Genomic DNA, 21,388 nt, shown 5'->3' with positions numbered 1-21,388 from the left:
TCTTTGATTCTGTCATATTTTTGTGGGTTGAATGAGGCAGTTGCCCCGCTAGCATTCTTGCCTGCCTTTACTGTCTGTGTCTAAAGCTCACAGATGGGGCCTGCAATTTTTAATGCTAGTTCAACCCATTTGTGTTCATATCAGAATAAACAGTTGTGATTGAAAAGGAGGTTTGTAGGTTAAAGATTAGTGAAAGCCAGCTGCTGTTCAACCTTGGCCCTGAGCATTTCGGCAGTCTGGTTAATAAAAGAGAATTTCCAGCTGTATACACTAGATTAGGATGGGTGTTTTTCTTCTTTCTCTCTTCTCCAAGCTGGCAGGAAACTGTAAAGTGGTTTTTATTATCAGATTTCCTGGTAGGAGCAGGCAATATGCATGAAATTCCCAACAGGGTGTTTATAATTTTTAAAATCTGAATATAGACATACTGTGAAAAAAATAGTGCTGAAAGTCTTCTATTTTTCTTCCCTTTTTTTTCTTTTTCTTTTTTTTTTAGAAAAATTATTTAATTCATCAAATAACAGGAATGTCTGTTTTGGTTCTTTCATTGCTGTGATGCAAAAACCATAATCCAATATTGCTGACATTGAGTACAAAGATCAGATGAGGACATTTAAAGCTTTTCCTCTTGAATTGAATTCCCGGTGGTTATTTAAGGCTGGGCACGATGAGGGAAAAATATCTTACCATAATATATATTGTTTTCATGTCAGTTGATATCAGTATATATAACATAACATAACATAAATCAAGTGAGATGCCAGGATCAATGATCAGTTTTGGTTTAAATATTTTTCCGGTAAATGTGAGTGTAAGTTGAATGTGAGAAGTGTACTATAGATTTCTGTATAACATATAACACATATACTTAATGATGATTTGTTAACTGTAAAAATACTTTGTATATATTAAGTCTGGCTTTAAAAGTAGATATAAGTAATGAAACTATTCTGTGAAAGGGAACCAGTTTCTCCACTTAGCTGTAATTTTTTTTGAATAAAAATGTTAGGTGCTGTGGTCGGTCTAGATGCCACCAGTGTGCAAAAATATCTTTAGAAATACAATCAGAAGAAGAGCTGACAATGTTTCAAATGACTGAAGCTATTTTATGCAGATATGAAAACGGCTGTGTCAAGAAACATATATTAGCAAATTAGTATTAAATGTCACTTCCATCCTCTGTTATGTCAAATTGATTTATTAAAATTTCACTGATTAAGACCTGACCTTTCACTTTTAATAATTATGCTTTGCAGTGGCAGAACAAGAGACAGGTGAGAAATCATTTGTTGGGTGTAATTTATGACCTTTGGAGCAGAGCTTAGTGTCATATTAACGACTCACGGGTGTCTGAAGCCTGTCATTGCTCAAATGGGAGATTAAATGAAGTGTTATCTAATAAAGTCGGTGTGTGCAAGCTGACCTCTGAAACTCACTGCACATCTGTCATTGATTACAGGTCGGGATATTTTACATAACTGTCCTCTTTTTTTGCTCTTGATGTTGACTCACTGATGTTTGAGAAGCTAATTTTATTATTTATTTATGTGTAAATGTGTTGTGAGGAAATGGTTGAGAAAAAAAACACACATTAAGAAAGAAAAAGCTGTCTTAAATTTCGACAGTCTCCGTGCAACAACACCACTTCAAGTGTCACAGGTGGGGTTACGAAACAGGAGGTCTTTGTTTCAGTGGAAATGAAGAAAGACCCCGTTCTTCAGTCCCTCCTTGGTGTTTAATCAGGGCATTAGGTCAGCTCTAGCTAGATCCATCTTGGCTTATTGAGGTTTTTCCCAAAGCGCAGCTCTTTGTTACTCTTGAACACAGGTCAGTTTTATAAAGAAAATCAGAAGTTTATAGTAAGAAGTTCTTATTATAAACCACAATGTCAAAAATGTGTGATAAAACCAGCTCAGTAAAGTTTATAGTGCCGCTACATACAGTCTAAATGAATGTAGTTCCACCTGACATTGATCAGGTCTGTAGCTGTAATGGCTTTGGTGACTTTTTGACCTGAGGCTTGGTGCTGGATTCTTTCAACCTTAAACTCCTTTCTGTACATATCAGTCCATTTAAAGCAAGTGGGAAGTATTTGCTCATTATTTTTAATCAGTGGTCCAAAACATCTACTAAAGATGCTCTTTTTTAAAATCACAAAAATTGCACTTTTATCCCATTTAAAAATGCACAAACAAATGTGTTTGTGAGCATTGAAACATCTAAGTCAGGTTTTATCCTAAAGGGTATTTTCACAGCGGCATCTATAACTATCACTGCTGTTCCGTCGACTGTTGCTCTAAATGTTCTTGTTCACCGTTTTCAGCAGAAACTAGAAAATCACTTATTGCACTTTGCAAGCTTATTGCACTTTGGTTGCATAGTTGTAGGTCCACTGTACAATATAATTTTGGCATTGTCAGCAATGTGAGTTACCTAATTGTCTACTATTATTATGAATCCAGTATAATGAGTTAAAAGAGAACTGATTTGTACTGACTTTTTTTTCTCCTTTTTTTCCATCCTTTAGTATGTCTTATTTTCCCTTTTACTCTCACTGATTTCTTGCTGTTTTCTTTGCTTTCTTTTTATTTCTCTTTGGCTGCCACTCTAGCTGTCTCCACTGATTTATTTTGCACCTGATGTGCAGACTACCTGAATGATTTCCATTACTTCAATTTGTATGAATACTAATAAAAATCTAAATCTTCTTGTCAGTTTTTCCCAAACACAGTAAATCTTCCTTTCGGATTTCATTACAAACTTCCCTTCTCAGAAATGCTCCACGAAACCAGACTCTCAAAAACTCATTCGATTTGTTTCCATGCGTAAGTCCTTGGCTGAACCATCAGCCCCAGTTCTGCCCACAACAGAGTCCTTTGCCATAATAGCCTTAAAATGGTTTGAAATGATTCCTGGTGTTTTGGGTTTAAAAAAATTACTGTCAGATACCTCTGTGCTAAGGGATACCCTGGTGCCTTTCACTAGCAGTAAATGGTTACCTCATATTTACAGGGTGTACTCATGATGATGGACAACATTTGGTACAGGGCACTGAAAGCAGGACTCAAACTTTTTAGCGGTCTGTAAAAGTCCCTTTGGCGCCTCGTCATAAGTATAACTGCTCAGAGGCGTTGAACTAATAAACAATGAAAAGCTCCTTCTGTGTTACGAAATTGCTTCCCATGCCAAACGCTGCAGTGTTCTTCAGAATCAGCAATAATTCAGATGTCTATTCTGTAGTTACAGCTCAGATTCATCCCAACACATGGCGCCATCCAAGTCAGTATCATCCAAAAAGCAGATCCTATAATTTCCACACGGGATGCAACCCAACTACCTGAATTTAACTGGAAAAGTAAATATGTGATAGTGAATCCATAGTCGTCATATTGTTTTGGGAGAGTTTTTTCTGTCTGGTACTGATTATTACAGATTTAAACCACTGCATTAAATGATGACAGAAACACTGCATTTCAAGGAGCTGGGTGAATTTGGAGTGGTGGATTGTGGTAGGAAAAAAGGTTATAGAGGCAGAGATGTGCCTAAAAGGGTGGCTGCTTTATCCGTTTTCATCCTGCTGGTCTGTGCATTTAGCAGAACCAGTTGGATGGAGGTATTGTAAGGTCAGACCACATATGTTATTATTACAGGTGTTACTCTTCCTGCTGTGTCAATTCTTCATAGACTGCAAGTTTTCAAAGTTAGGAATTCACTGGCTGTTAAGTCCCAATACAGTCTTTCATTTTTGATGGGTAATATTTGACTTCTCTTCAGGTCCGTATTGGTTTGAGCCAGTTGTCATTGGCATTTTCCTGACTCTTCTGATTGTCTTGAGGTCTGTCCTCTGGTCATCATGGGCACTGGACACATTTGGACTGCAAGAACCTTTTAATTGTTCTAATAACCATTTGAGGTATAACCCAGTACTAGAGAGCAGTGTAGTTCATAGAACTCAGATTTTAAGGTCATTTTAACTCCTACTATAGAGAAAGCTCTCAGCATAGGAGAACATTTGAATGATGTAGATGGACTTTGATTGGTCCACACATAAGTGTTGTTGATTGCCCCAGCAGTATTCTAGCCTAAAAGATGGACCTAACAAACTGTGATGTCACCCACTGGTTAGTGAAGCCTTGAGATGAGGGTTTGTGTCATCGACATCTTGGTGTTTTATAACTGGATGTGATGAATGAGGAGCACAGCTGACTGCAACCGCATGCTCATTGGCTAACAACTTGTTAGTCACAAGTCTGAACCTATCTTCTGTATGGCTTCGCTGTGATGACAACCTGGCCAGATTGTCAGTCACAATTTTTGGCTATTTTGAGCAAAATGTAAAAAGTTTCCCTACTACTAAAGCAAAGCTTTAACAAACTCCCATTGACAAAAGGTCTGATGAACCAGAGTCCACTCATGTGAGTGTTAAGGGTCTTATTTAAATGAAAGCATATGCTCTGACTGCAGATCACAGTTTAGTTTTAGTTTTTCAGTTGTGGAAATAATAATTGGGTAACTCAAATGTATAATTAATGCGTTTAAACCTCGGTTTTCAATATCAATGTTCACTTATACTGAAGATATTAGCTACATGATAGTCAGAGCTTTACTATTCAGTGGGTGATCATTTACTGACATTTGGTTTTACTGGTAGATAATGCCTACTTATCTACTTTGTCAACCTAATATATCATAACATTATAGCTTCCTTTTTCTTTACAGACAGTATAGAGACATTAAGTATGCACTTCCTCCTGCTAATGAGACAGCTTTTAAGTTTGTCTTTATTACCTTGACCATTCAGCTAATGGGTTTCCCTCCTTATACCACTGTGATTTTGTCCCACTGTGACACTTCAGTAACGGCTTGATTCAGTGTGCAGCCCTGGTCTCTGAAGCGAGTTTATTGCCACTCCTAAATACAGGCATTAGCCCTCAGTGATGGTCGCTGGCCCAGTCCCAGCATGCCACAGTATCACAATGAGCTCACTGTCGGGAGTTAAGATCACCTCCCCTTCTTCCCCTCTCTCACTACAGAGCGAAACGCCACATGCAGAGTTTCTGTTTTTGTGTCAGTGCTACAAGACATCACCGGATTTTTCACTGTCAACAGTTTGTAAGAGAATCAATGCCGACCTTTTCAGGCGTCTAATTGTATCATCGTCAGTGTAGTTTATTGTGCTTACGTAATATCTTAAAATCTCTGGATCGAAAACACTCTGGCTTTTCTTTTTTTGTAATTGGATCATTTTCCCCTTCAGAATATCTAAATCAAGCATTCAGAATTATTTTCAAACTCCTTTACTTAAGCTAATAATATTATATGTCCTGCAGGAAATCTCCACTGCCTTTCATCAGCATGGAGTCATGTGAAGCTGGCAAGAGCATCAGTAATCATGCGAAACCCACAAAACAGTTCTTATGACCAATAAGTAATGTCACAGAAATAACAGCCGCTGGTAGGGGAGGTCTCATCTGAACAGACACAAGTCCATACCGAGGCCTTCCCAAAGCAGCTGAGAGATGTAAGCTCTCCAGGGTGTGCTGGGTCTGCCCTGGGGCCTCTTTATGGGAGGACATGGCTGAAACAACTCAACTGTGGAGCCTTTTGATGTGGAGGAGTAGCAACTCTAATCTGACTCCCTACTGGATGATTGAACTTATTCTGTCACTAAGGGAGAGCGTAGACACCCTTTGGAAGAAGCTAATTTCTTCTATTTGTATCCATCGTCTTTTTGTTTGGTCACTACTCAGGACAAGTGAGAGTGGGGTTCGACCAGTAAATTGACAGCCTTGCTTTCACGCTCAGCACTCTTTTTTTTAACCACAACATGCTGATACAATGTCTGCATGACTGCAGATGCAGCACAAATCCATCTGTCAGCCTCATGCTCCACTCTTACTTCACTTGTAAACAGGATCCAGAGATACTTAAGTTCCTCCACTAGTTGCCATAGGGCAAGAAGCAAGGAACACAATGGACAGATCAGTAGTATGTTGTAGGGCTAAAACAAAAAGACAGACCACCATTTACACCTCTGATTAACCTAACCCCACTAATTGTATGTTCTTTGGACTGTGGGGAGAAGCCGGAGTACCTGGAGAGAACCCAGGCAGCTGCGAATTCCACACTGTAACCCGCTGCCAGATGATGGATTTGAACCCAAAGCCTTCTTGCTGTAAGGCAACAGTGCTAACCGCCATGCCACTGTTATATTTATAAAATTAGATTGCTTACATTTTTGATGTATTTCAGCTCTCCATGTCTCTGGCAGTAATCAGCAGTTCACAGTCTGAGAAGGTTTGCAGATCACAGCCCAGCTGTTAACTCAATGAATGTAAGCAGGCAGCCTCACGGTGGATCATATCTTTCCTGTGTGTCTGGAGCCAGTCTGATAAAGGAGACACCCCAGCTTTCCGGGGGTGTTCTCTTTGTGTCTAGGTCAGATAGGGATGTGAATGTAAAGAGAGATGTGTGATAAAGGGAAGCGCTAACGGGGAATTGTGTTTGCATGTGTTGATCCATGTATCATTGCAGTTAACATGAAGACATGAGAGATCCAAAAGGATCAGTGAAGCTTTAGTCCATGTGCGCATGGGCTGTTATCCTTGTTAGAGTCTATAGCTGCAGGAAGTTTCTGGTCAAAGCCAGGAAACCCAGGTTGTCCTTGATGAGCCATCCAGCTGTGTCCTCAGTCAGATAACCTTCCACCATTGTACCCCAAAGGAACACAGTCAGCACTTTAGGAAACCTTCACCTCTGGCACAACAGTCCAGCCCAGGACACAACATGGACAAAATGAGTCGGGAAATTAACTTTCATGGATAGTGTAAATTAGAGTTCTAGAAGTCTTAAGCCAAAGAAAAGCATCTACAGTCCCATAATTGTGTCCCTGGATTTGGGTATACTTTTCACTTTTTTATAATTAACTCCCCAGCCCTGAAAGGCTGATGAGGTGTTATCGTCAGCTCACCAGGCGGGCAAGCAGCGTGGCCACCCAGTTTGTGAATACGATAGGTCAAGAACGAAGTGAGTTTAAAATTGATACCAAAGGTGCATCTACTAAAAATCTTGTACAAGTTTGAGTGTCTGTGGCCTTGACCTCAAGGTCAGACGTCGAGTTTTCTAAACATTTTTTGAATGGCAAACCTCGAACAAAATGATGGAGGAGTTTCAAAATAATAATATGTGTATCTGTCTTGTAATCTCGGACAAGACACACAAGGTCAAAAGTCAAGGTCAGAGGTCAAGTTTTCTGAAAATCTTGTAAATGCGATAACTTAAGAACAAGGCAACGTAGGATTTTGAAATTGATACCATAGATTTATCTACTAGGAGACTGGGGTTAACACTGGCTACCACCATTATTTATTTATGTTAATATTCTCGAAATTTATATACAAAATATGCAATAAAGAGCAGAGAGCCATCATATGAACCATGTTATAATAAATTAGGCCATCATAGTGGACTGTTAAGTAAAAAATGTGCTCATTGTTGTTGCCCTCATGTATATATGAGAGCAACACATCTCGGTCTTTTTTTCCTCACAAAGCATTTGTTTCCACCCACAAGGGGAGTGTGGATGGGAGGACTGTAACATATGACTGCTGTCCTGTGCACGGATGTCCACTAAAAGTCATTAGGAGGCAAAGAATTAAAGTGAACAGTCTTTCTTTAAAATTTCAAAATGCTTTGTTGGAGCCTGGATAGTACATTTAAAAAATGTAAAAAAGTAACATGAATCAGTGTTTTCATCTAGTTTCACAGACAGTGTTGCTAAAATAACAAATTTAGAGAGTGGGATCTATGGTGTAAATTATTCTTAGTGCATGTAGTTTCCATTTCAAAGTCATTACTGCTTATGTTCTTTGTGGTAGGGTGTGGTTTTGGTTGATTGCACAATTTCTACTTGCGTGAGTGGTCTGGCTGGCCTATGTACACAATGGACAAGCTGTAGACACTTGTCTGTGACTAGGTCGATATCCACAGGCATCTCTAAAGTATGCATAAGGATTTCCAGATGGCACGTCAAATTTCTTCAACAGTTGGAAAAAAAGGACAAAGGAAAAAACTTATAATTTGTCTTTTGCTTTTTCAGGGGTGTAAAGCAGCAACTCCTGTCCTTATGAAAGTGCTACAAAAGGTTATGATTGATGTCACATTTCTCATTTGCAGTGATGGATTTTTCCAAACATTGGTATTGGTTTTAGTATTCAGTGTATTCATGTACGAGAAATTATACTTTAATATTGTGTTTGCCTGCAATGTGCTTAGACCAGTCACATTATGTTGCTGAATTATTTCAGAGAAAACCTTTCTTTGGATAAGCCAGGACCGGCTCATTCAGTTAGCTGCGGTTTAACTAAAAAAAAGAGATTAGTCTTTCCCCAAGTTATTGATGGCTTTCTTCACCCAGCTCAATCTCCTAATGGATCAGCTGCCAATCATCAGTCAGTGTTAAGTCCTTCATTTAACAAACGTGCAGACTTTGCACTTCAGTCGCAGAATTAATGACCTCAGAGATTGGGCCCTTTAATAACAAGTTATTGCTCATCAAGAGATACAAGAAAGTACCTTAGTGAGAATGAAAGAAGATAGAACAGTCTTCTTCAAACTTTCAAACCAATCAGCTAATAATGTTTTTTCTGCGCATGCTTGATAAGGTGAGATGTAGTTTGTAGCCTTATAGTTTGGTACCATGTTGTGATTACATCATTAAAACTTCTGGATTATTCTCTTGTTACATAACTTGGATTAGTCTTATTTTGTTGGGATTCCAAGCAAAAATATTCAAAGAGTGCTCTGAAAGCCCGAATGACTGCATAGTTATGTTAGAGTTATGATGTGTGAGCATTATCTGGTGCAGTTATTGGCAATGGCAAACAGTTCGTAGGTGCATTTCAAATATAATAATACATTAAGTACTACCAGGTGCTAGGAGAAAGACCAAGGGAAGACAGTAATGGCCTTGGGGCTGGCCTCAGCATTAGCCTTATGACATATGGGTCATCTGCTTGCCTCAGGGAGCTAAACCAGAATCTCGAAGTCAAATTTTTAATTGTAAATTAAAATTAGAGATAGTGTTTGTCAAATTAAATTTGTTCCAATATAATACATCTGTTTGCCAAGGTTAATAAATAATCTTTATCCTGCTATTTTCTTCATTTTTGCATAACAACCTTTGGTGATTGTGATGTCAGTGACGCAGATTGTCTGGGTTTTAGTTTAAGTTATGCAGAAACAACACAGCATGTCTGAGACTAGTGACTCAAATCTAAGCCTTGGACTTTAAGCTAATCAGACAACAGTGTAACTGGAGAGGAGACTGTTTCCCTAAGGAGGCACTGATGGGAGGACAAAGTAGTATTTTCCCATGACATCATTATCATCATTAATTTCTCCTCTATTGCCTGAAGCTGTCTCACTCAGAGCTCATGAGACGCTATAAACTCGCACAACCCCGAAGGTGTCATTTTATTTTACTGCCACACGACCGCAAAGTGCAGACTGACCTCAGCACCATGCAAATTAATGCAAGCACATTAATGGAGGTTTAGGTTTGCATTTTTCAGGTTTTCTTAATGTGATTCAAATCCAGCTGCAAGTTTAGCCACGAAGCACATTCATCTGCAAAATGTCAGTGATCTTACTGGTGTAGATTAGAAATGAGCTGCATCGGTCTGACTTTGTGTAATGGGGCTTTATGCAGTCAGTCCCAACAGGCCCTGCTGTTTGTGGTCATTTTGCTCATAAATAGTACCTTAATTGAGATTTAAGTACAAATATGACAAGTAGTTTTTCTTACTATATACACTATTTCATTATAATATGGTTTGTCTGAACGTCATTATTACCTGTGGTTACTGGGACACAGTTGAAAAGGAGACATTTAAACTCAGTGAGGGTTGCCAGGTTGAAATCGGAAAAAATGTCAGTTTCAGCTCTTGTGTTAGACTTGTGATTTTTATGATTTTCAGCTGGCACAGTTTTATAAAATAATGCAGTTACAAGTTTGCTGTTGGGTTCACCTGGTAGGTACGCTGCTTCCAACTCCCTAAAATTTCACATTCATCTATTTTTATTGTTTAAATGTGGTCAACAGACAGTTTGTAAGGACTGAATTTTGGAAACTCAAGTCTGTCTCAGAGTAAAATATATTGTATATTTAATAATAATAATGATAAATACTATGCAATAATAAATGATTGCATAATATTTTCATAATATTTTACCGAGCATTCATTTATGTGTCATGTCCCCCTTTTTCCCCTTTTGTCTCCACAGATCGAGAGGACCAGTCCATTCTCTGCACGTGAGTAAACAGACCATTTAAGGCCATTTGGCTGGTCTTATTTCAACATAACAGAGCAACTGTTTTTAAAACCATCTAACGTACACCAGCACGACACATTCTTCTGCAAGGCAGACTGAACCACCTGGACCAAATTAATGTCTCCTTTCCATTATGAGACATGGAAACTGTCTCACAGTGTATTTCTCTGTTGCTTCTTTTGCCTGAATTAAATGAAACTGGCAATAATGCATTTACTTGCAATTACACGAGTTGAAAAGGGCAGTAAAAGTGAGTGACTTGCTTCAGGGTCTGGACACTTCTTACGTTTCTCACAAGGAGCAATAGCCTGCTCAGTGTCACTGAGAAGCTTGCTTTAAAAGAAGTGTGGGTCTGAGAAATGCCTGACATTTCTGCTTCACAATCCTCTGGCGTCATTTCACTGACAAGTGCCTGCTGATGACAGGAATGAAGCCAAGGAAAATGCCAGAGAAGGTATCAAGATATAAGCCATGCAACAAGGGTTTAAAAAACTGAACTGAACTAAGAGAACTGTAATTTACAAAGGCTCTCTGCAACCTTAATTACAATACAGTATCAACAAATTACACACCTCGCATGGTTTGGTGTCATAATTGTTCATTCAGCTGCTGCACGACTTACTATTCTCTACATTTTGCTTTAGTGAAGAGAACAATTCTATAAAAGATCAGCCAAGTCTGAAGTTACCACCCTCTCAATCAGTTCATTTTTTATGTACAATAATTTTCCTTTTGCTCTTTACTTTATAAGATAAAGAATCTAAAGTAATACAGGGAATAACTGTATGATCCACAGACTATAAACGGGCAACAGTGTGGAGAAAAAAGCTTCCTCTTAACAGAGGGAAACATCTGGCTGTACTGGGATTATGGAGGGCAACCGTCTGCTGCCAAAGAATAACCTGAAACAACGACATAGTCGATGTTATATCAGCACATTCCTGAAAATAATCATCCATCTAACTGACTCCCCTCAATGAAGTCAAAGACAGTAGATCTACCTCAAGTTTTAATGAAAGGCATTTTGTATATTTGTGCAATTCAACAATGATTTTTATTTTTTGGAGTTTGCTTGGAGACAGACATTAAAATGTGCTGCAAATTGTGGACAGTGGTAAAGGCTTTGACACTTGTATGCATAATAAAAAACATGAAAATCTCTTAAGCTACGGTTAGGTCAGCAGTGTTTTTTTTGTTTTTTTTATTGTGGAGGAGCTGAGAAATATCACACCCAGCGGTCCAAGGCCAACAACAAGCACACTGACGCAATCTCCCCACGATTACTCTCTGTTCACAGTACCTAACAAGACTGACAAGACTTACCCACCGCTCTCTCCCCATCTTTACTCCCAGCCACATCACGCTTGCCAAGTCTGAAAGGAAAACTATAGTTTTGTGCATACTTGGTTTTTGCAGATTTGCACTTACTGTAAAACCTCAGGTATGCTCTAAATCTAAACTGCTCCCCAAAGTTTTTGCAGTAGCTTTTTTTCTTTCTTTTTTTTTCCTCGTTCCATGGTAGCTGTGTGATAGAGCAGTGAAAGGCCTGCCAGCAACCACAGCTGCTGAAGTGGACTGATGCTTAAAAAATATAGTTTAAAGATAAACAGGAGAACTTATGTAGCAGTGTTTAGTTTAGTCTTAGATTATATTTGTGCTGCTGTAGTGAAAAAGAGTTCTTGTCTAACCTATTAACCATGAACACTCAGCTGTGCACAAAACGGTCTAAAGTGCACAATTTTTCTTTTATAATATTTTTAATTTTATAGGACTTATCAAAAGTTTTACAATCACACAATATGCAGACAAAACTAATTAAAACAATTTTTTTTTAAAGAATAGAAACCAAAATTTCAAACTGTTAGCATAAATGATAAAAGTATTGACCAATCATCCATTTTCTGCTTCTTATCTGGATTGTGAGAGCAGGAGAGATGCCCAGTCCTCCCTCCCCCAGCCACCTCCTCCAGTTCCTCTGGTGTGTCTCTCCTCCCAGTTAGACATGCCTGACACACCTCACCTAGGAGGCACCCAGAAGGCATCTTAATCAAATACTTGAACCACCTCAAATGGCTCCTTTTGATGTGGAGCAGTGACTCTACTCTTAGCCCCTCCCAACTGACCGAGTTCCTCACCCGATCTCTAAGAGAGAGCCCCGACACCGTTCTGAGGAAGCTCATTTCTCATTCTTTTGGTGGTTACCTAGAGCTCCTGGGTATAGAAAAGGCTGGGCACATAGATTAACCAGTAAAATGGCATCTTTGCATTAACACTCAGGTCGGCTTTGGCATCACTGCTGTTGCTAACCCAAACTGTTGCTGCTCCAATCATGTGCAAAAAGCAGATGATGTTATGAAAATATGAACAGAATCTCTAGCAGCTCTAGCGGAGTCCAGCACCCAACCCAACAAGTCAGATCTATCGCTGGTAATGTGAACCAAGCTCTCGCTATGATTGTAGAAGGGACCGAATGGTTTGTGGGCCTGAAACATGATACCGAAGCGCGCCACACAGACACCCTGAGGAATGTGGTCAAATGCCTTGTCCAGATCCACTGACCCTTAAATACAACAATATTAACAATTCCCATGTTTAAATTTCAGTGAGTTCATGGAGAGTTCATGGTAGACTAAGTATTAACCCTCTGAGGTCTAAATCTTCAGTGACCCTGATAAGTGCCCCTAACTCTAGCCCTATGCAAGTAAAATATGTCTTTTAAGTTGTTTAAAAAGAAAGAAAACATGTGGCCTTGACCCGATTTTCACCAACCTTTAGGTACCAAAAGATTTATAAGAAAGCCTACAATGTAAAAATACGTCTAACAGTGATTTAAAAGAAGAAACAGACAAAGCAAGCCAGAGTTCAACAGGTTCCACAACCAAGGAGTCCTCACAGCAAATGTTTGGTTGCCTTTTGTATTTTATAATCATCAAATGGCTGCACTGTGAAAGTTTTAGTCTTTCTGGTTCCTGTTTTATTTGTATCGTCTTGTTGCTTTGCTTTGCAGAGGTGAGTCGGGAGCCGGTAAGACAGAAAACACAAAAAAGGTCATTCAGTACCTGGCACATGTTGCCTCCTCGCACAAAGGAAGAAAAGATCACAACATTCCCGTGAGTATTAACAAGTCTCACCAGTTTTGTCATTCCTCTCATGCGTCTTTTAGTCCTTAATTAAATGAAAACCTGATGTAATACCAGTTTAAATCAGGGGTGTCAAACTCATCTCCAAAATTATTCTCTTATTTATTGGGCAAATGACAAACTGAATTCACATTTTTACACCCAAATTTGAGCCGGCACACTAAACCCTCTGAGACCTTGCACATACACGTGGATTAACATAACAGATGATTTTGGTCGTTACCAGTAGTGTTAATTTAGAGAAGCTGTGGCATAAACCTTACATCAGTAATTTGTTAATCACTGAAAATTATAATTTACAGATCACAATTGGAAGGTGCAAATTTTCACTTGTAGTTTTGCAACTAAACAGGAGTATTTTAGATATTTTTGGTTCAAGCAACTTATTAAGACCCAGAAATGCTTTGAGGTTTTGACACATTTTCTCTCCTGGAATCGCAGCAAAAGTCCTTTAGTGCAGTTTTCATATAAAGCCATCTAGTGTGCCATTGGTGCATGTTTGAAACCCCTTTTTTAGATTTTGCTCATAAAGTGGAGTTTGATTTTTTTTTAATTAACCCACAAGGGGAAGGGAGGGGTCATTCCACTGCTATCCTACTAATGCAGCGCTAGAAAAATGCTTTGATTGAGGTAACGATTTTTAAAAAAAGTGGGATTGTTGTTGAGGTGCTTGTGATTGTAAAGCTTTTGTGCACACAGTCTAACAGTTTACATTTGTTTATCTGTAACAAACAGCCAGAATCACCTAAACCAGTGAAACTACAGGCAAGTTTTTATGCTTTCTTACACTCCATGTTCACATGCATGCCACACTAACCCTTAAGACAGTATTCACTTATTTAAAGCGCGAGCTAATAAAATATCTGAGTTCATCAAATGGTGTCAGCGATTTTCACTTTTCACACTTATTTAAGCTGCCTGGTGTTAACACTGAAGATATGTTATTTAGCAGATATTTTGTCTTTCTCTGTCAGGCACAAAATGCAGTTGTAAGTAAATTTTAAAAGTGGCATGATTTTTCAGACTTCTTTAAATGTGTTTGGTTTTTTGTGCTTTGTTTTACTGTGATTGACACTGGTTGAGACATTATCACGTGTATGTGGTGTTTATTTGTTGTTGTAGCCAAATAATAAGCCTTGAATGTCATCTTGTCATATTTAAACATTGTATTTCAGTTGTTTTCATTCATTTATATAGGTAAAAAATATATGTCTGTGTCTGCTTTTTTAAGAAAGAGCTGGAGGCCTTCCTCATTTTTAAAGTATATCACCATAAGAGCTTATGATTAGCACAATTGACCTGGTCATCGTGACCCAGACAGCCTGCAGATCGTCCGTGTCATCGTGTCTTTTGTTACTTTGTTTCAAAATACCAGATGTTCAGGACACAGCTGCGTCAATCCATGTAAAATTAACCGGGAAAATTTTCTCATCTGAGCTGCTCAGAATCAGCTGATTTACTTAATCATTGTGTACTGTGTGTGTATTGTGTACTTATCCCAGCACTTTTTAGCTCTCCTAACTTTATAGGTAAAGGAGATGACGTTTTCAGGGCTAATAAAAACAAAAAACATAGTTAAGGTAAATTAAACTGAACCGACATCAACTTTACCAACACACCAAGTGGGACAGTCGAAAGCTTAAGTCCTGTTTTTGTTTTGTTCAGCACGATTTCATCTACAGCCAAATCTGCACCAGTTTAATATCTTTGACATGGAGCGACAGAAACGAGCCCTGGTTCTTTTATTTGTTTTCTTATATTCAGTGTAGAGAAGTTCATTAAGTGCATTTTGGGTAAACTTTAAGAATAGGTTATAAACAGGTTATATCTTATAAACACAAGCCTCCTTTTTATCTACATTTTGATACCAAGTTTGTCTTCTTCTTCGTTCTTTGTCAAAACGATTTTCTAGTATAGTCAAATTTAACACTTGCAAATTTGGAGCCTTCAGTGCGTTTTTTAAAAATCTTTTAAATATGACTCACTGGATTCATATAAATATCATATACTAAATATAATACTTGGCTAAAACTCAGACACTACTCATAGGACAAAGGTACATTTTTGAATGGCTTCTTGCTATCATAATACAGTAATCAGCTGGTTCTGAGTTGGTCAGATGGTCATAAATTTACTTGAATTAATTTTTTTGAACATCAGCAGTACTCTGGGTCTCGAGGGCCAGGATAAGCTATCATGATCTGTGCTGCAGCTTTCATCCATAGACTACTGTAGGTTGTGCATAGATGTGGCTGTAACATTAATAAAATGTGTTATTTTTTTTAAAATAAATATCATTAATATAACTACTGAATCTCCTCATATCCTACAGAGTGGACCCCTGTTTTATGTGAGTAGTATGTAGTTTCTCACCTATCTTACCTCACTTACAAAATAAAAGGGGTGCTTTTCCCACTCTGTTTCCACCGGCTAGATAAACCCACTACTAACTAAATATTCCCTGAGGCTGTGCAGTAGATGCTTTCCATTAAACCTTCACCGAGCTGCTATATTTGGTTACTTTTAACCTTCGCATTGCATGAGCTCAACTTTTTTGTTCTTACTAATTTAGCAGCTTCTGCTTATTTTAACACGCATGTAACATTTACAGTGCTGACACTGTGAGGACATCTGAAGTGGTTCACTGGCTTTCAAGTCATCTCATCTTATCACTGAACTAGCAGCTCGCGCAGAACCTCTTCTGACCTCTTTTCAGCCTAAGAATCTGGTCCAAATAAGTTCCCCACATGTTCGGTGTTCTCGTTGTTGGTGAGAACAGGGACTAGCAATATTTGTCTGGCCCTGTGACCTCCAAAGCAGATGTTGAGCTGTGGAAACATAGCCACAACTGGCCTCTGCCCCAGAAGATTTACTGGGACAGTTGCGACTGATCCTTTCTGAGTCCACTAAATCTCCAAAGTACTGAGCCAGAGCACACACAGTGAGCTTTTTTATTTTTAAAAAAGATCTCTTATTTTTTGAGTGCTGGCTGATAATGGGTGACTCATTTTATCAAAATTATGCAGCAAATGGTCATTTAAAGTGGAGGAGCCAGCTCCGTTGGCCGTCAGATATCACATGTGCTCACTTTACAACAGGAATGTGGGTCAGCTCATAATGCTGCTGGACCCCCACTGATGTTTGTAATCTGCTCTTTGTTTGTGTGTGCAGACCACACAGATGTAAAGGCTGCCAGTGAACAATTTTAACTACCAAGTTGCACCACACGCTTGTGTTTATATAGAAACAAAGGCTTTCGGTTTGAACCCTGTGCCATCTGTGGGCTGCAACGCCGCTGATGGACAGAGACCAGGTTTATCCAGTTCAGCCCTGCTTCATTCCAGCTGCTCAAAAACTCAATTAAAAGCAGCACATTTAACTCTTTGGCCAAAGATCACATTACATGTCTCACATTCTGAGTGCAGTGCTGATTCCTCAATTCTCTTCAGTGGAATATGGCCTCAGACACACTCAAATCTTCGGTGCACGCAGCTATTTCTGTCGTAATGGGAAAATATTCCTCTGAGCCACAAGAAGAGAAATAACGTTGCAGAAGAAACTGTCTTTGGCTCCTTTAGACACGACAAAGCCAACAATATGGTTTGGATGGAAACCCAGTGGAAACACCTGTCTAAACATCTGCATAAGTCACTTATTTATTTATTCAGCTTCCTGAAGTGTCCAGCTTGATGAAAAAGAAAAAGAAAAAAGAAGCAAACTGTGTCTGCTGTGTGTTGTGGACACATTCTTCCTGACTTGATAAAATGGCTTTCTGGCTTTCGTCAAAGCAAAAAGATAAAACGTCTCTTTCGAAAGCTACAGACACATCAGTCATCTTCAGTTCCATTATTTGCAGTTCAAACTTACTTTTTATCTGCCTAAGGCTGTGCAAGAAGTCCAAAAGCCTGAGTGTGACCTCATAACAAAGTGGTTAGGCTGCATACCACATGTGAGCAGAGACTCTGTTGTTTGTTTTAAACGATTAAAGGTTTTAAATGCAACAAAATAAAAGGACTTTAAAGATGGAAGTATTTGAAAGTAGCTTCATTAAGACTGGATTATTTAAACCATTGTTTAATTTATAAAATATCACAGCTGATGTTCAAACTGGTGCTTTCATCCAGAACTCCAAAAATGTGCATTTATAGAGCAATAAACCAGAAAAACTGTTTAATTAAAACCTTTTAACCAAAATCAAAGAATATTTAATCGAAAACATTAGAGCTGGTTTATTGACTGAGAACTGGTATGAAAGCTGTTTTTGCCATAAAATTACTAAATGGATAAAGTGATTTAGACTTTCTGTCACGTATGATTTTATGTTTTCATGTGGTTGTCACATTGTGTCTTTGTGATGAAAGAGATGAAATGTGACCTAAATTCACCTGCAGTTTGAAACTTTTGGAAACTTGTATGGCTCCTTGTCACCGGGCTCATTTAGTGCTGTGGACAACAAAATAAATACAACCTTTTAATTCAAAATGATAACAATTTTTTGCTTGATTCACTTTAATTTTCTTTCTTTTCTTTTATTTTTAACCCACCACTACATTACTTTAATTCTTTTTAAAGTCTAAGAGGCAAATAAATGAGAAATTACCAGACACACAAACAATCATCTGTAGACATGTTTCTTTTGTCCAACGTGACACTTGTAATCTTTTCTGCGGCTTTTGTTTGTTCAGTTTAACTCTATGGCAGTAATGTAACGTCTTTCTGTATAAACCAAGTCTTAGGACGTCTGCTGCCTTTGTCTGCATGTCTATGTTTGACTTTTCATCGTCAGTGGAAAACTTCTCATAAGTTTAAGTTTGGTGTGTTGACCTTTGACGTGGTGACAAAAGACTCCTTTTTTGTGATAGGGTGAACTGGAACGGCAGCTTTTACAAGCCAATCCCATCCTTGAATCTTTTGGGAATGCAAAGACTGTGAAAAATGACAACTCCTCACGTTTTGTAAGTAGAGAAAAATGATCAGCTAAACTAAAATTTTTTTCGCCTCAGGACCATTTTTACTGATTCATCGTTGGCACCTAGATCAGTTTTAGCAAATGTGTTTATGTCTTGTAACTGTAATTTACAAGACAAAGCCATTTATCTGGACACTTGCCTGCTAATCATTTAGGAGACCTTTGTTATACTGGACCTGCTGGGACTTAAGGCAGCTGTTATTCAGCTATAGAGGGAAAAAAGGATCAGTTGTCTCGTGTGTTTCTATAGCAAATTATTTTCTCAAATTGTTTTTTTCTTTCTATAATTAGAATATAATTATATATTATTAGAGAAATATCAGTGACGGCCTGCATTGCTTTCTACTGGATAAAATTTAATAATCAGGCTCGCAGTCTAAGCATTACTCATGCTTTTGAAGGATTCACACTGAGTCCTGGTACATTATTCTGCTACCATCAGTGCAGATTCTCACTGCCTCATTGTGTGTTATAAAAGAGCCATTATGTAATCGATTGAATGCTGCTCATGTTGTTTTGTGCACTTCCTGAAACTTATCTTGTGTTAATCTCGACAGGGGAAATTCATCCGGATCAACTTTGATGTCACTGGATACATCGTTGGGGCCAACATTGAAACCTGTATCCTGTTTTAAAACAGAAGTATTCATGTAAAGGGGAATTTTATATTCAGTATTTTTAGAAAAATACTTCTTTTCTGTGATCTCAGTTTGGACCGTCCATAAAGAAACATATAAAATGTTGAACTTTTTCATGTGCTATACATATTCATTTAGTTTAATCTTTGTTTATTCATATCAGCAACTCCTTTTGTCAACCTTGGACACCAGATAATCCCAAAGCCTGATATGTGGCATACTGACCCACCAAACAGATCTGGTTTTCTTGACTTTCTCTGTCAGACTTACTGGAAAAATCCAGAGCTATTCGTCAAGCCAAAGATGAGCGTACCTTCCACATTTTTTATCAGCTGCTGGCTGGAGCCGGGGAGCACCTCAAATGTGAGTAGTCCGAGTTTCAATAACTCTAAACCGTGGCTTGTTTTTGCATTGTATTTTTGTGTAACGCAACCATAGTTTATGCTATTTTACAGTAAATACAGCATTAAAATCAGACACCTTATTTTGCCTTATTGTTCCTAATGTTATCAGTAGCTCTGTCATGGCCTAATTTTGTGTGAAGTCCATGTGAATCATTTTGGGGGTAAAATGTGTTTTGTTTTTCCGTCTTGTGACCACAGCGGACCTGCTTTTGGAAGGATTCAACAACTACCGCTTCCTGTCCAATGGTAACATCCCAATCCCGGGCCAGCAGGACAAAGACAACTTCCATGAGACCATGGAGGCCATGCACATCATGAGTTTCGGCCATGAGGAGATTCTGGGTATATTTTTAATAGCCCAATAAAATAAACATATACCAAAAACTCTCAAACTAGTTAGTTTGCCTTTGCTTGATTGGTAAAGCAATAGTGGTTCAAAGTTTAAGTTACAGTGAAAAAGCAGTTCTGTTCAGTTCTGCAACGTGAGGGTTCAGCAAATTAAAACAGTTAAAAACTGGTTTACTGCAGATTAAGCTGCACATGATTTTCCCCTCTCTTAGAAATAATCAGGAAAGAATATATATTTTGGCCTAGAACCACTGGAAATGTTAATGTTTGCTAACTTAATAAACATGTGGCTCCTACTGGTATTGTACTTTTAGCTAATGGAAAAACCTTTTATTGGATTAAATGACGTATTCCTTCACATCAAATAATAAGTGACTTTAAGGTTAGTATTAATGTAATAATTCTATATTCTAAAAAAAGACAAATAAGAGGTATTTTTATGTTAAAAAATAGTCATGCTGTATAATATATTATAACAGATACTGTATTTAACTCAAATTTGGACAGCACAATAAATTGATGAAAGTAAGTTGCGCGGGATAAGAGTGAAGTGTTGGGTGTAACGGTGCTAAGTGGTCAACCTGTATTCCACTAACTGTTTAGGAATAACAGTCATTTTTCTGCTGTTTTGGTGTTATTCATTACTAGTTTTGTAGGTTATCGGAGTCTTTTTTGCACTTTTTTTTTGTTAACTTTTTAAATATAGTTAATGAAGTAAAATGATGTCATACTCAAGTAATTTTGTTTTCTCTGGATTCTGATATTTGTAGCCATGCTGAAAGTGGTGTCCTCAGTCCTTCAGTTTGGCAACATCGTCTTTAAGAAGGAGAGGAACAGTGACCAAGCTTCTATGCCTGATAATACCGGTAAGTATCCCAGAATTGTGTACACACACACACATCTGCTCTATAACCTCGGAGCTCGGGGGTCAGGACACCCTCCTCCTCCTGCTGCTTTTCCTCTTCTCATATATATTTCAGCTCTTCTCCTTCACTGTGCACCTCCCTCACGCTGTGCGCCTCATCCACAGCTCAGAGGGGCCTGTGATTTATGTCTGTTCGCTCCCTGCGCCTTGTCAGCTTGCCATTAAACCACATCATTGAGAGGATTTACTCCTGAAGGAAATGGGGCACAGCCTTCCAGTTCCTCCACATGTGGCACTGCATATTTGGCACTTAACAGAGCGATACGGGGGGAGAGGATGAGTCTGGTGCCAACGATCCAGCTCAGTTAGATATTTCCAAATTCAACAGCAGAAATCAGGACTGAAGCAGATGGTTTTTTTGTTGTGTTTTTTTAAATAGTCAGTTTTGGCTATCTAGAACGGATTCTGCTTTTTCTACTTTTCCACAAGCTCCAGCCACATAAAATATAACACTGTTCCAGAAACATTTCTCATGAAAACTGTAGTAAATCTTAATATTAGTCACTAAAAGAAAAACAGCAAAGCTCACCTATGTTTTTTCACAGATTATATATTCTGTTTATATATCAGTTAGATGATCTAATACTCAGACAGTGCTGTTAAAGTAGTTTTGGGGAAAAACCGTGTCTCAT

General features: G+C 38.4%; 1 protein-coding gene across 7 annotated transcripts in view; it reads left to right on the top strand.

Moving 5' to 3' along the window:
* LOC100699125 (myosin-10) overlaps window positions 1-21,388 on the top strand; it is a 65,440-nt gene that overhangs the window by 15,290 nt on the left and 28,762 nt on the right. For 2 of the 7 annotated variants that reach the window (XM_025907806.1, XM_005470191.4), the window contains exons 4-13: window positions 10,285-10,312; window positions 13,340-13,442; window positions 14,208-14,237; window positions 14,447-14,461; window positions 15,805-15,822; window positions 18,335-18,427; window positions 18,999-19,062; window positions 19,344-19,442; window positions 19,682-19,825; window positions 20,602-20,697. In XM_025907806.1, the coding sequence (XP_025763591.1) occupies window positions 10,285-10,312; window positions 13,340-13,442; window positions 14,208-14,237; window positions 14,447-14,461; window positions 15,805-15,822; window positions 18,335-18,427; window positions 18,999-19,062; window positions 19,344-19,442; window positions 19,682-19,825; window positions 20,602-20,697 (690 nt within the window). The remainder of the gene's footprint in view (window positions 1-10,284; window positions 10,313-13,339; window positions 13,443-14,207; window positions 14,238-14,446; window positions 14,462-15,804; window positions 15,823-18,334; window positions 18,428-18,998; window positions 19,063-19,343; window positions 19,443-19,681; window positions 19,826-20,601; window positions 20,698-21,388) is intronic. The other 5 variants (XM_025907807.1, XM_025907810.1, XM_025907809.1 and 2 more) reach the window with 3 other exon arrangements.

This window comes from Oreochromis niloticus, linkage group LG6 (genome assembly GCF_001858045.2).
Source record: "Oreochromis niloticus isolate F11D_XX linkage group LG6, O_niloticus_UMD_NMBU, whole genome shotgun sequence".
NCBI lineage: Eukaryota > Metazoa > Chordata > Actinopteri > Cichliformes > Cichlidae > Oreochromis > Oreochromis niloticus.
The sequence above is the reverse complement of the archived record's forward strand: the minus strand, read 5'-3'. Positions and strand labels throughout refer to the sequence as shown.